Source organism: Metarhizium robertsii, assembly GCF_000187425.2.
Source record: "Metarhizium robertsii ARSEF 23 chromosome Unknown MAA_Scf_1, whole genome shotgun sequence".
Classification (NCBI taxonomy): Eukaryota; Fungi; Ascomycota; class Sordariomycetes; order Hypocreales; family Clavicipitaceae; genus Metarhizium; species Metarhizium robertsii.
Window position 1 is genome coordinate 5,582,621 of NW_011942149.1, and position 13,370 is coordinate 5,595,990.

The 13,370-nt window shown below is 52.5% G+C and overlaps 4 protein-coding genes across 4 annotated transcripts; 1 reads left to right on the forward strand and 3 right to left on the reverse strand.

The window, feature by feature from the left end:
* Window positions 1–3,236: 3,236 nt before the first annotated feature.
* Window positions 3,237–4,766, forward strand: MAA_01887 (betaine aldehyde dehydrogenase; the record flags this gene model as incomplete). Its single annotated transcript, XM_007819885.1, has 1 exon — window positions 3,237–4,766. One exon carries the CDS (start codon window positions 3,237–3,239, stop codon window positions 4,764–4,766), a length of 1,530 nt encoding a protein of 509 aa, XP_007818076.1.
* Window positions 4,767–5,232: 466 nt separating this feature from the next.
* Window positions 5,233–5,631, reverse strand: MAA_01886 (glyoxalase/bleomycin resistance protein/dioxygenase; the record flags this gene model as incomplete). Its single annotated transcript, XM_007819884.1, has 1 exon — window positions 5,233–5,631. One exon carries the CDS (start codon window positions 5,629–5,631, stop codon window positions 5,233–5,235), a length of 399 nt encoding a protein of 132 aa, XP_007818075.1.
* A 645-nt stretch (window positions 5,632–6,276) lies between these two features.
* On the reverse strand, window positions 6,277–8,213 carry MAA_01885 (amidase; the record flags this gene model as incomplete). Its single annotated transcript, XM_007819883.1, has 3 exons — window positions 6,277–7,310; window positions 7,405–7,832; window positions 7,942–8,213. 3 exons carry the CDS (start codon window positions 8,211–8,213, stop codon window positions 6,277–6,279), a joined length of 1,734 nt encoding a protein of 577 aa, XP_007818074.1.
* A 1,816-nt stretch (window positions 8,214–10,029) lies between these two features.
* MAA_01884 (proteinrelated to integral membrane protein pth11) lies at window positions 10,030–11,421 on the reverse strand (the record flags this gene model as incomplete). The annotated part of the gene is made up of 4 exons (XM_007819882.2): window positions 10,030–10,443; window positions 10,505–10,568; window positions 10,621–11,129; window positions 11,212–11,421. The coding sequence occupies 4 exons, from the start codon at window positions 11,419–11,421 to the stop codon at window positions 10,030–10,032; spliced, it is 1,197 nt and encodes a 398-aa protein (XP_007818073.2).
* Window positions 11,422–13,370: the final 1,949 nt, after the last annotated feature.

A 13,370-nucleotide genomic window follows, 5' to 3' on the forward strand; every position in this document is an offset into this window, starting at 1 on the left:
TTTGGCTTGACTGAATTAATTATGACCGTTCCAGCTAACAGAAAGCTCAATTGCAGCTCCAGAAGGGTCAAGTCGAGCTTGGGATAGACGATGAGGTTGGAACGACGAGTGTAAGTCGCGATGTCCCGCACCTGTGAACCTGCTTTAATGATTGGGCTTAGCAGTCTCACGAGTTGACTCTTTGGAGTGAGGAGGACGGGAGATGAACAAGGCAGGATTGAGTGGAAGTGAAGAGCACAAGAGTAGGATGAGAGCGGGCGAGGCAGATTTAAGTCAAGTTGCAAGCCACCGTTCGCACAGCTCGGCATCACACGACGGGGAGGGGACCCTGGGGTTCTTAGCTTCTTCTGTCGGTCCATGAGGTACAGTGGACCTCTGAGCCGGCCGCCAGCATTCGCGAAGGCCAGCTAGAACCGACTCAAGCAGAATAGACAGTACCGGGGCAGAAAAGCATCTTCACCGGCGGTTGGACCAGTGAGAAGGCGGATTATCCCAGAAAAATTCCGGGGCTATGAAGGAGGGTGGATGATGACCAGGGCAGCCCGAAAGCCGTGTGCTGATCCTAGACGCAGACTGTCTCGAACGGATGAGGCTGGGTGACGCAACACCGTATGATGAAATGCATGGACTGAGCAGCCATGCAGATGCAGCGTGCATGTGGAGACATGGACGGGCGAGCAAAGAGCGGGACTATCTACAGGAGGCTTGCTTACAAGGCTGGCGACATGCGCCAGTGGAGGAGCCAAGCTGCATTTGACGGAAACGAGGCTTCAATTTGATGGACCGCCACAAAAGGCTGATACCAGCTGCACAATGTTCTGCGCAGACTGCTATTCCGGATCCATTGGCCTATTGGGTACCGAGGGAACAGCTCTTTGAATGCATTGTTTTTTTTTTTCAAGAAACACAGCTCCAGTTTTCGACAGGGCAGAGTTGGATTGCTGGAACACTGCGGGGTGTTCCTGCTGCAGAACCGGATACATGTCAATATCTTTCGCGGGCAGACATGGCGCATGTCCGGGTGGTGTAGATTCTGGCAGTGGCTGGATAAGACGCCAATGGCATTGGCTGGAAACTCAATGGATCAATTGATGGTTTCACATCAAGAGCCCATGTTTGGCCATTTCGTCGCAACACAAATCGAAAGCGCCGAGAGGACCAAGAGACCAAGACCCGGTCCTCCGCCGCAAAAAACGCGGGGGGGATTAGCCAGCAGCCATCCGGTGGCGGACTTTTATTATTTCCTCCCAAAAACTTCTACGACCGTCTAAGCATGGGGTGAAACGAAACACAGTGGTGCCGCCCCATTCTGTTGCCCCTTCTCACAACCATAGCATTGTGAGCGACATGATCAATGTGAGGGGGAGGCGGCGCCACTGAAGACTACTCGACTTCAAGCTCATCGTAAGGGCCATGGATGGTTGGCCAGAAATATCAATATTTCTATACCGAAAGACGACATGTTCGGCATTCGGTGTCTGCGCGGAGTCTTTGAAGTGCGGTCCAAAACGAGGGGCTGCCAGATCAGAGTGGCAGTGTTCTCGTGTCTATTGCTAAGGGTGGTAGGAATGGTAATTACCAAAACTCGGCGGGTGGATGGATGAGTTGCAGAAAAAAAGGAATGAACGACATGTCCGAGCTAGTTTGAAGGACGGCATTTGCCCATTGCCCGATGGGTAAAATCAACCATGTATCCTCGAATCTTGGATATACAGATTCAACAGGTTGCCGACGTGTTGCTGTGCAATCTCAAAGCCCCTCACGCCAACCCATGATCTGAGGAGTGCATGGGGCCTGGGGGTCCTGCCAAGAGAACGACGAGGGGATACGGAGTGGTCAGGATCGCTTCAACATGATCCAAGCGGCTGAATCTCCTTGAGGCGTAGCCATGAGCTGATGTTTTGAATACAGAAGACTCTGCCGCGCTAGACCTGAATATGGTTCCAAAACAATCGATGGCTTAATCCAAGCAGTTGGTCGAGTTGCTAGTGTGCAACTACCGCCAGACAAATTGACGACAATATTTCCTGGACTCAGCCTACACGGTAGGATCCCTACTTTTTGCCTTGTTTCCTAACCGGCTTGAATCGCAACACATTTCCAACATCATGCCATGCAAAACTTTCGCTTCGACAGACCGCAAACGGCAACCCAATCTACATTGTACCAAGAAGCAATGACGTCGTTGTGCCCCTCTCTTCCCCACCAAACCCGACTGAGCAGAAACGCAAAAAATGGAAAAAGCAAGAAGAATTCACTCGAGACAGGTGGCTTCACCGCCCTCAGAGTGGATGTTGTCGTCGTCGGCACAACTCACAATTCACAATTCGTAACAGGATCCACCGGGATGCCCCCCGATGGCCCCATATGCAGCCGAACTTCCAACCTTGGATTGCCGCGGTGGGCGTGATAAGGTCAACGCGAGTCAATCAATACTAGCACTATGTAGTACTTTGTGAAAAGCCGCCAAGCCGTGACATGACGGACTTTGGAGTAGAGTGTTGGATGCATTGATGGTGTCTCACGGGGAGCCGGTTGCTTGGTGGCCACCGCGGAGCCCACCATTGAATTGACGGCTGAATTCGCCTTCCCAGCCATCGAGCCACCGCTTTCCAGCTTCCAAGGATGTTGCTGGCTCACTTGCAGGTGAGTTTGTTCATGTTGGCGCAAGACGGACAAGACAAGGGTTCTGCCCCGAGAATTGTATGTCGCACGTGGGGGACTGATGGCTGCATCAGTACATACATACACACAGCCATCAATCAATTGATAGCAAGCGCGAAAGCTGGCAGTGCCACCAGCGGACCCGTCGGCGGCACCGCAGTGTGAGGCGCGGCGCGACACCGTAAGAGCCAACCGACGGACGGCTTCGGACATTTCGGCGTCTTGGGGCGGCGTGGGCGTCTCGGCGAGAGCTCGACCTGCGACACCATGGATCCACCCGCTCTTGCCCACTTCGCGCGGATCGTCGTTTCCTAGAATCCTCACCATGGCATCACCACTCCCATTCTCACTGACGTCCTGCCAATCCATCTACTCCGTGCAGGTGTTTCTTGGTAGACATCACCAACACTGTGCATCTTGACAGGAGCTGGGTTCACTTTTGCAGCTAACACCACACACTGCAGCTCGCATACGAAAGACACAGCTTAAAGAGCCGCTAGAGCCTCCAGAGCTTAAGGGCTTCAAAAGCTTCAAGAGCTTCCGAGGTCCACAGCTTCCTTTGAACCGCCATCATGACATTCGCAGCCGAGATTCACACCTTCCACTCCGGCAGCCCACAGCCTCAAACCTCCTCTTCCTCGTCGACATTCAAATCCATCGACCCGACCACCGGCGAGCCTCTCGCAACCATCTACACCACCACTCCTGCGCAGCTCAATGACGCCGTCGCCGCTGCGCGAGCAGCTTTCCCCGTCTGGTCGCAGACCCCAGCACCCAAGCGAGCTGCCATTCTCCTCCGCGCTGCTGCTCTCCTGCGCGAGCGCAACGACGCACTCGCCCTGACCGAGACTCTCGACACGGGCAAGGCCTGGTGTGAGACGTCCACTGTCGACGTAGTCACTGGTGCCGATGTCCTCGAGTACTACGCCCAGTTCATTGCTGGTGGCCTTCCCGGCCAGCATACCCGCCTCCGCCAGGATGCATATATTCTGACGACTCACGAGCCACTGGGTGTTTGTGCGGGCATTGGTGCGTGGAATTATCCAATTCAGATTGCGCTGTGGAAGTCGGCAGCTTGCTTGGCCGCCGGCAACTGCATGGTATACAAGCCCAGCGAGGTTACGCCTCTGCACGGAAACACCCTGGCACAGATTTACGTCGAGGCCGGTTTGCCCGCTGGCGTGTTCAATGTTGTCTACGGCGATGGTCCCGCCGTTGGCGCGCCGCTGGTTGCCCACCCCGACATTGCCAAGGTGAGCTTCACCGGCCAGGTCAGCACCGGCAGCAAGGTAGCCAGCGAGGCTGTCAAGAGCATGAAGAGCGTCACCATGGAACTCGGCGGCAAGAGTCCCGTTGTGATTCTCCCCGACGCCGATGTCGACGAAGCGGCTGACGTCGCCATGGCCGCCAACTTCTTCTCCACCGGTCAAGTCTGCACCAACGGCACCCGCGTCTTTGTTCCAGACACCTTGCTCGCCGCCGTCGAAAAGGCCCTTGTCCATCGCTGCCGCGAAGGCATACGCATGGGCCTGCCCCGCGATGAAAAGACAAACTTCGGCCCCGTCGTCAGCGCCGCCCAACGCGACAAGATCAACATGTACATCAAGCATGGCAAGGACGTTGACCGCGCCAAGGTCCTCTACGACGGCTCTGTCGATGCCCAAAAGGACAAGCCCACCCCGGGCGGTTTCTGGGTCCCCCCAGTCATCTTCACCAACTGCACCGACAACATGCGGGTGGCTCGTGAGGAAATCTTTGGTCCTGTAATGTGCGTCCTGCCGTACAAGGTGGCGGGTAAGTCTCGGGAGGACTGGGTGGCAGAGGTGGTTCGACGAGCAAACGACACGCCCATGGGTCTTGCTGCTGGTGTGGTGTCGAGTGATGTTGGTCTTGCGCAGGACGTGCTGAGACAGCTGGATGCGGGCATCACCTGGATTAATACGTGGGGTGAGTCACCGGCGGAAATGCCTGTGGGAGGATGGAAGATGAGTGGTATCGGATTGGAGAATGGGCACGAAGGCATCCAGGCGTATATGAGAGTCAAGAGTACCTTGGTGCAATTGGGCAAGGGCGCCTGCAAAGGGATGTTTGCCAAGTTGTAATGAGTATTGGTAAAGGAGAATCGGGAATGAAATGGAAATTTGGAGGACGTGTTTAGCGAATTGCGTAGTCAATTTTGTATATGAAGCCACTCGTCTAGTCTTTGTATCTACGGTGCATTCTGATGGAATTGTAGTGCAGGCCAGCGCAATGCATGGCTGTTGTGTTATCAACTGGTAAACCAGAATCAGGTCAATCTGGACAAAATCCTTGGATGGGCCCTTGTACATGACACACGTATGGAGTATTTCACCACAATCACAGTACGAGAAATTTATTTTAAAAAAAAGGTGCTCTAATATCCTTGGATGAAGGCACAACTCTCCGAAAACAGTGTCCAGCGCCGGTAGTCCTCCTTTCCTCTTCCCTCGTCTATGGCATCTACCCTACAACGTCGCAGTCTCCAGCAAAGTCCTCGACTCTCCAGCCCCCAGGCTTCTTTCTCGATTCAACAAAACGCCTAACGATTTATTTGTTCCGCTGGATCAAATCCCACTGGTTGCCGTACAGATCCCTCCAAACGCCCACCTTTCCATAATCCTGCACGACCGGCTCCCTCACCCACTCCACGCCCGCCTGGCTCATGCTCCTGTAGTCCCTGTCAAAGTCGTCCGTCTCGAGGAACAGAAAGACCCGGCCGCCGGACTGGTTCCCCACGGCGGCGAGCTGCTCCTCCGTGTTGGCCTTCTGCAGGACAATGGTGGCGGCGTCGGGGCCCGCGCCGGGAGGGCGCATGGTGACCCAGCGTTTGGACTGGGCGGGGACGAACCTGTCCTCCACCAGGGTGAAGTGTAGCTTCCTGTAGAAGGATATGGCTTCGTCGTAGTCTCTGACCACGAGGGCTACGTGGGCGATGTGGCACCTCATGGTTGTTGGCGGTGCGTCCGAGGGGTTTTTTTTGGGGTTGCGAGGAAGAGTTGTGGGTGAGAAGTTGGAAGTTGGGCTTGCCGTGGTTGGATATGCTACTTGCGTCATTTACATAAGCGTCGACGGTGAGTCCACCACGATTTTGCAAGGTTGCGCTGGGGTTTTGTTTGGTTTGTCGAGCTTTGTGAGTGTTGGAGGATTTCCGGGACACGTCTCTCATTGGGACATTGAGCTCACGCGGTGGACTCTGACCAGCCGAGTTGCCATTTGGTGTTATGACAAGACTCGAATCCAATGCATCAACCTCTGGCATCTCAGAGTCGCAGGCACTGCAGTCTGTGATTAGGGGGCCGACTTTCTTTACAGGGCAGCTGGGAGGTTTCATTTGATCGGATTCCCAGCAAAGTCCGTGGCTGCCGACCAATGTCGAGCTTCTTGCTCGCATGCAACTACGTAGGCAACCATGTGTGCGGAAGAAGCATGAGAAGACTATAGAGATATACATAGAAACATATATACTTGGGAAGTGTCAGCCAGGTGTTCACTTCCACTGGCAAGTGAGTGCCCATTAGTGATTCTCTGTAACTGCTTAAATATGCGCACAAAACGAAATTTTAAAAAAAAGAAGCAGCCTCTCTGCATCGCTCACAGGGGAACAGGCAGGTTTCTCTGCATATATCCCCTCCACTTCGGCAACGTTCTCGCATACTGCGTACCCTTGGTCAGGTCTTCAATAGCACTGCCCCATCTCACGAGCTCCTCTTCCGCCCAGGCCGTGTGCAAAATAGCCAAGCCATAGCCCATGCCCGACTCTTCGTCGATGCCCGCAGGCACCGTGATAGCCGGGTAGCCAGCTTGAGCCGAAATCTGATAGCTCTGGGCAACATTAGAGGGGACCAAGAGCCCGCTCAGCATCTTGTTCTCGTAGCGGAGGGCGTCGTTGATGCCGCCACGGGTAGTGGACTGGCAAAAATTGAGTGCCTGCCAGTACGTCTCGTCCTGGATGCCCTTCGTTTCGAGGGATGCCAGGAACCCGTCCTGGCCGGAGAACCATGCCGGGTTACCCAGGGGCCAGGGGTTGCCGCCTTGGCTGCCGTCATTGTCCAGGTTGTACTTGACGATGTCGTCGATGGTACGGATGTTTGTGTTGCTGAGTTTGGCGAGGTACTTGTTGATGTTGTTGTAGAAGTCGACCTTGACGTAGGTGTACTCTGACTCGTTGGGGAAGCCACGCGTGGTGCCGTAGTCCCAGTTCCACCCGTCAGGGGAGACGATGGTTTCGTAGTTTGTAATTTCGGTGTTGTTAACGATGGTGGCGCCAGCGTCTTCAATGAGCTTGACGAGAGACACCAAGGTACGCTGGTGCTCGGCACTGGCATGTACCCAGAAGCTATTCCAGGGAATACCAAAGGTGGCATTCTTAAGGGTTTCTTTGGTGGTGAGAAATTGAGCATAGCCTCTCTTGGGAGTCTTGCCCCTCTGCGCAGTTGTGTAGTTATCATGGCAGTCGACGCCGTAGATGGCATCGAGTGCGTAGACGGCGTCGCGGACAGTGCGACCGAATGTGCCAACTGAGTCCTGGTGTTCTGTTTCAGGAATGACACCGCCGCGCGACGTGAGGCCGACGGTGGGCTTGAAACCTACGATGGAGTTTCTCATGGCAGGGTTGATGACTGCGTCTGTTAGACTGGTATCCTTCAATCGTTTATACAGCACCAGCCGTCGGGAGCAGGCAAAATTAATGGCATTGGGCGTCACAAAGGGTAGACTCACCACTGCCATCCGTCTCAGTTCCCAAGGAGAAAGCAATGCAGTTGGCAGCAACACCAACACCGCTGCCAGAAGAGCTGCCTCCAGGGTTCACGGTGAAGTTGTACGCGCTCCTGCATTGTCCACCACGCCCAGAGTATCCCTCGGAGTAGTTGTTGCTTCGCATGTCTGCCCACTCACTGAGGGTGGCTTTTCCAAACAGCACAGCGCCGGCTTTGCGCAGCTTGGCAACAACATAAGCATCACGGGGTACTCGGCTACCGAGCAAGGCCCAGCTACCGGCGGTGGTTTCAAGGTTGTCCTTGGTTCCAATATTGTCCTTGACAGTGAAGGGAATTCCGTGCAAAGGGCCACGGACCTTGCCCTGCCGACGCTCGTCGTCGAGCTGTGCGGCGATGGCGAGTGCATCGGGGTTGATTTGCATCACAGAGCTGCCAAATCATGTCAGCCTTTTGTAATTCTTGCTTGGCAAGACATGAATGACGCCTTCAGATATATAAAAGTTGGCAGGCAAATGAAGAAAAAAATGCGGCGACCTACTTGATATACTGCTGTGTCTGGAACGTCCGCGTCATGTAACAAGTAACCAGCTTCACGCTCGTCAGGGTCCCATTCCGCATGGCCTCTTGCATGCCATCAATTGTAGCCTCCTCGAGATTGAAGCCAAAGCAGTCCCCCATAGGGAACAGCTTATCCGTGCCAGCATTCTCCTGTAACGGAACCAAGTTGGGCGTGAATTCGAACACACCGTCTGCACTTGTGGCTGAAGCTCCCGCAGCCGCGGCCAAGAGTGAGACCACAGCAGATCGCATCTCGATTAGATTTTGGCGTAGCCACACCCCACGAATCTGATAAATATTTCGATGGAACGCCCTGACAATTCCCGCAATCCGTGCGCCGATGAGAGTCTTCCGAAAGAAGAAATGGTGGCGCCGACCCAACCTGGAGTCCTAGCGCAATTCTGGGAGAAGGTCGATGGCAATGGAAAGAAGGGGGAGGAAAGAATAAAAATACGTACTTGACAAGAGAGGTCAGCTCCGGAGCGGCTGGATGCGAAACTTGGACAGATTCGACGAGCGCGCCAACAAGACGGTAATATTGCCTTGGACGATGCCTCCATGGCGGACCACATGCAATCAAGCCATTTCCACATCAAGCAAGGCGTATTTACTCATCTCGAACTTCGCAGGATGTCCGGAGCAGGGTTCCTTCCCCGTTTGTTCACAAGTCATGGCATCTCAAATCATTGGACCCGACTCTTGCAGGGCCAAGAGCTCTCTACTACTAGAGCGCACGAGTGCAACCAGATGCAGGCAAGCCATATGGCAAATTGGATGTACTAGCCCGAAATTCCCGGCCTCATTCATTGGGTTAGGCTCCATCCAGTTCATGTGAGGAGGTCCACGCGTCCAAGGTGGACTGTTGCCATGGATAGGCCTGTTGTTCATGGCCTTGCTGACGGCCAAATTGAGGATAGTTGCTTTCAACGTCGGGTGAATTGCTCATGTCGGTGGGCTCACTCTTTTTGCCAGGTGCGCTCACGCGCCAGTCTCGCCTCACCAGTACCTGGCTATCAGAATTCATACTTGTATGAACAATAATTATAATACCAGACATTAGTATATATATTATAACAGGTAAATATATTTTACTATAACTTTCTTAAATATATATATAAGGAGAGTTTAAATACAATAAATACCCAAGTAGTAGGTAGTAGGGGGCTAAGCGCACCCAACAAAAAGAGTGAGCCCACCGAGCAATTCTCACACACACACAAAAAAAGGTCGCTTGCCGCGGTACCGCATACATGCAAACCGTCCAGGGGTGGGAGGGGAAGAGCCGCCTGGCGCATTGAAAGGACGTAGCGGCCGGAAATGGCGACTCCCGCATGCATGATTGGCCCATCTACAATTTAAACCCTGAATGGTTAGCCAGGTGTGACATGATAAGGCGGGTTACGGCCAATTAAAGGGAATTTTATTATGAGGAGCATGTGGGGGGAGGAAGTACCTGATAAACCGATGAATTAATTCCTCGTGTCAAATCCACCGTCGTTTCCCGACACGGGGTCGTAGGCTTTGTCGGCTTCTTTGGACAGACGAAGGATTCCAAATCTCCACTTGGGAAGGCAACAGAATAGTACATAATTACTGCATTTTGGAGAGGCCCAAAGTGCATTTGCCACGGTCCTGAAATTGGTGTCTTTGAACCAGTGCCATGTACCCTATGTATTGAATCCTGCACATCGTGGCCTGTCTGATCGTCTGATCCGACTCGAGTCAGTCACAAAAAAATATGAAGGATTGTGTCAAAGCGAGAACTGACACACACCCTAATCTAAGATGAAGCATTTTTTGCGTTTTTCGAACCGTTGTCTTTATATCAAACAGTTGGTCAGGTTCCTGGAAATGTTTTAAGCCAAGGGCGCGTGTTGCGTCTGCAGATATACATTTCTTCGGCCAAGATGGAGATTGTCCAACTGCCGGCCCGTGTTCTTCCTACTCTAAATTACAAGTTGCCATAACTCCTTACACTGTAAAAAAAAAAACCATGCGCTTATTCCCTTTCTCTAGATATAGATTAGACTTTGCTTTTTTGCCCCTTTTGAAAATTCACCGTCGTAGCTCAATATTGTACATATTTCCCATCTGATTGCTGACCAGGGTGGCCAGGATGACCCGTTTCCAACTGACCTTCCTTGACATCAAAATCGACTCTTACAAAAATGCCATCCGCCTCAGTCTGACTGTGGCCGTCATGTTGTGAAATGGCATGGACTTCGTTTCCATATGCCGCCGTATTCTCCTGACTAGAGAGCATGCTATGCTGCGAGCGTAATCGAAATGTACTTAGTGCTGTGCCTCTGGACCGTTTACTCGTCGCGCTTCGGTTGTACTTGGAGTTGCCGGACTCGGTATAAACGGTAGTGTTAAGGACATATTTATCAAAGATGGGCTTGATGCCAGGGATCGAGAGGGCGATGAGAGTGGCGCCGATTTCAGAAGTTTCAACGGCGAGCATAGGATTGTAGCTCCAAGACTAAGACATGTTAGCCCTGTAAACAAGTTCAATGTCGGTGCAAATCAGAGCGACGGCATACCATGTCAGCTTCCCACTGTCCCTTGATGACGAGAACCAGACGGGTAATCGAAATGCCAACAACGCTAAAGGCCCTTAGTATCACAGCCGTTTACCCGCATCAGACGTAGGACTTACCCCAAACCGGGTAAAAGAATACAAGCCAGCTGTAGCTTTCTCTTTCTTGGCATCTCCAGGATCTTCAACATGGCAACCGGAATACCAAACAGCAAGAAATCACACACCAACGACACTGACGAATTCACGCTGTACACCAACCCCCACTGCAAACAGGTATATCTCTCCCAGCCAGGCTCCCAGCCATACGGCCACAGCCCCGTAACAGGCCGGCAGTGAAAAATCAGCAAGAATAGCTGCGGCATGAACCCGGCCACGATGACGGCAAACACGGCCTGGATGGCAATCAAAAATCCATGGTGTACACTGCAAATACGATAATAAAACGCTAACCCGGAAATGCGGCAGACCAACAGGGCCACTGTATAGATAATGTGGGCGACAAAGTCGAGGATCTGAGTTCGCATGACGATGTCGACGGGTAGGACATATTGGATGTAGGCGAAGTGACGGCCTGATCCAAGGCAAATAAGTTCGATGCACAGGCCGACATAGGCGATGAGTAGAGCCTGCACTAGTTAGCTGGCACATTCACACACGAGCCTGCCGCATGCAACATTACTTTTGCCCGCGTGCATGTTGAGAACATACCAATGATACCACAGCCAACCCATCGTCATATCCAAACCTCCTCACAATAAATGTCCTCGAAACCACTCTCCCACAAACCACAAGAAATGTCAAAATCGTCACAATCGAAATCCCCACAACAGCTGCTCGGTCTTTGCTCTCCAGCAATATCGCCCTCGTTACATCTGGTGGCACCCGGCCGTCGGCAATGGCCTGGTCGACATCGCTCATCGTGTACACAGCAGATTCAAGGCGGAATCGCTTGTTTTGCAACAACGGCAACAAAACACAAACATGAAATCAGCAGCCAGGGTTTACAGATGGCGAAGAAGAGGGAAGTCGTGCCTCTACCAAGTACGAAGTACATACATGCACATGGACGAGCAGGGGGCGGAAAAAATCGATATGGGTTTACAGCGGAACTCCACTCGTCGGTGTCGAGTATGCAGTGCTCGGTACTGGTTATTTCCTAGTAGTACTACTGACTGGTTGACAGGCGAGGCCATGCCTGCTTCCATCATCCCTCTCAGCTAGTATTATGTGCGTGTGGGCGCCGTGTTTCGACTTTTGCTTGGGTTAGTCCGGTTCAGGATCCCTGAAGATTTGGGAGGGGATGTTGGCTGGAATTTGATTTGCTAGAGCTTAATGCTCCTGGTGGTCTAGGGATCGGAGCCAGTTGAGTCCTTCGAGAGCCACAAGCATTACTCGTGCACCACTTTCGGGGTCGGTGGCGCTGGGAGAGGGCGGCCAAGTACGCCGCCAAGCGATTGACTAGCCGCGGTGCTGGAATGGTGCTGGCGGTCAGTAGCGTCAGGAGATGGACTGGTAGGTCAGGGGTATACATACATACGCACATGGTGATGGGTGCTGTCACGCAATTGACCCGTTGACGATTGACCGCCACGAAGAAACTTGATGGTTACAGGAGCTGGTGGGGCTAGTACATATTTTTACGGAGTACGGAGTACACTCCGCCCGACTGCATGAAAGCAAGAAAGCAAATAGTGCAGCCTCTCCTTCCTTCCTTCCACAGGCACCACCACATGCTCCATTAATTACAGTGGGAGGCAAAAAGGATGTGACCACTACTTGGGTACGTACTATGCCATGCTAGAGTACCAGACTTTACTTGACAGTATATTGGTGCGTAATTCTTGGTGGGCAATATTCTGCCACAGACTGCAAGTACGGAGTCTGATGCCTTACGGTTCTTCGGTCAGTTCATGTTCATGACCACATATGTCAATAGAGCTGGTGAGTGTTCCATTGGCTGTCTGGCTATTCGGAAGGTGCTGCCGCCGCAACTGCCGACAGTTGACGCTTTAGGTGCATAACGAAGCTGACAGCCCCCAAACCCAAAGAACAAGGATGAACCTGTAAACTTTGATTGAGACCTTGCGAACCTGTACCACACTGAGACCAATAACAACTAAAAGAGAAATTCGAAAGAAAAAAAAGGCAAATGCCCTAACCTCAATAGTCACAAGGCCACTCACTCCCGCTCGCCAAGTAAGCATTGTCCAAACGGGGCCTCGGCTCCGATCAGTTCGCATTGATGCGTTTGACGAAATCAGGGGCTCCGCATGCAAGTTGGCTGGGGTGTTGGCCCACAGGCTATTTACCTGCCACAAAATTATCCATAAGTGGTGGCTGGCTGGGTGTAAATAACCGGCATTTTGCATGGCCGGGAACCACGGCAAGCTTGCTTCCCCACTTGAATTCAATTATTGAGTGAAAAATGAGCTGTAATATTCTGTCTCCAGTTTGTTCAATATGTATTGCAAGCAGTGATTGTACATGCGTATCTGTAATTTGAAGAACCACCTTGTCACCCTGGCGAGAGGAGGGGATTGCTCCGACGCCATCGAGAACAGCTCTCGAACAGGGCAAAGCGACGGTGCAGGTGGGCCGACGTTGCATTTCTAGAAGTTTGGAAACCCATGTGCGGCATAATGGCAAACATGCGACATGATGTACCAGACATAGTACTTGAGCAGTTGATGTGAGCCCCTATCGCGTTACTATTATTCCGTGCAAACTCGTACGCGTGAATGCGCAACTACACCACGACACCACTGCATCCAACACATGTGTCTGAGCTATGACGTACTAAATTAACTACTACTGAGCTAGCAATTAGGTTAACGGCTAGATGAACTGTCAAATCGAGTACCGACCCA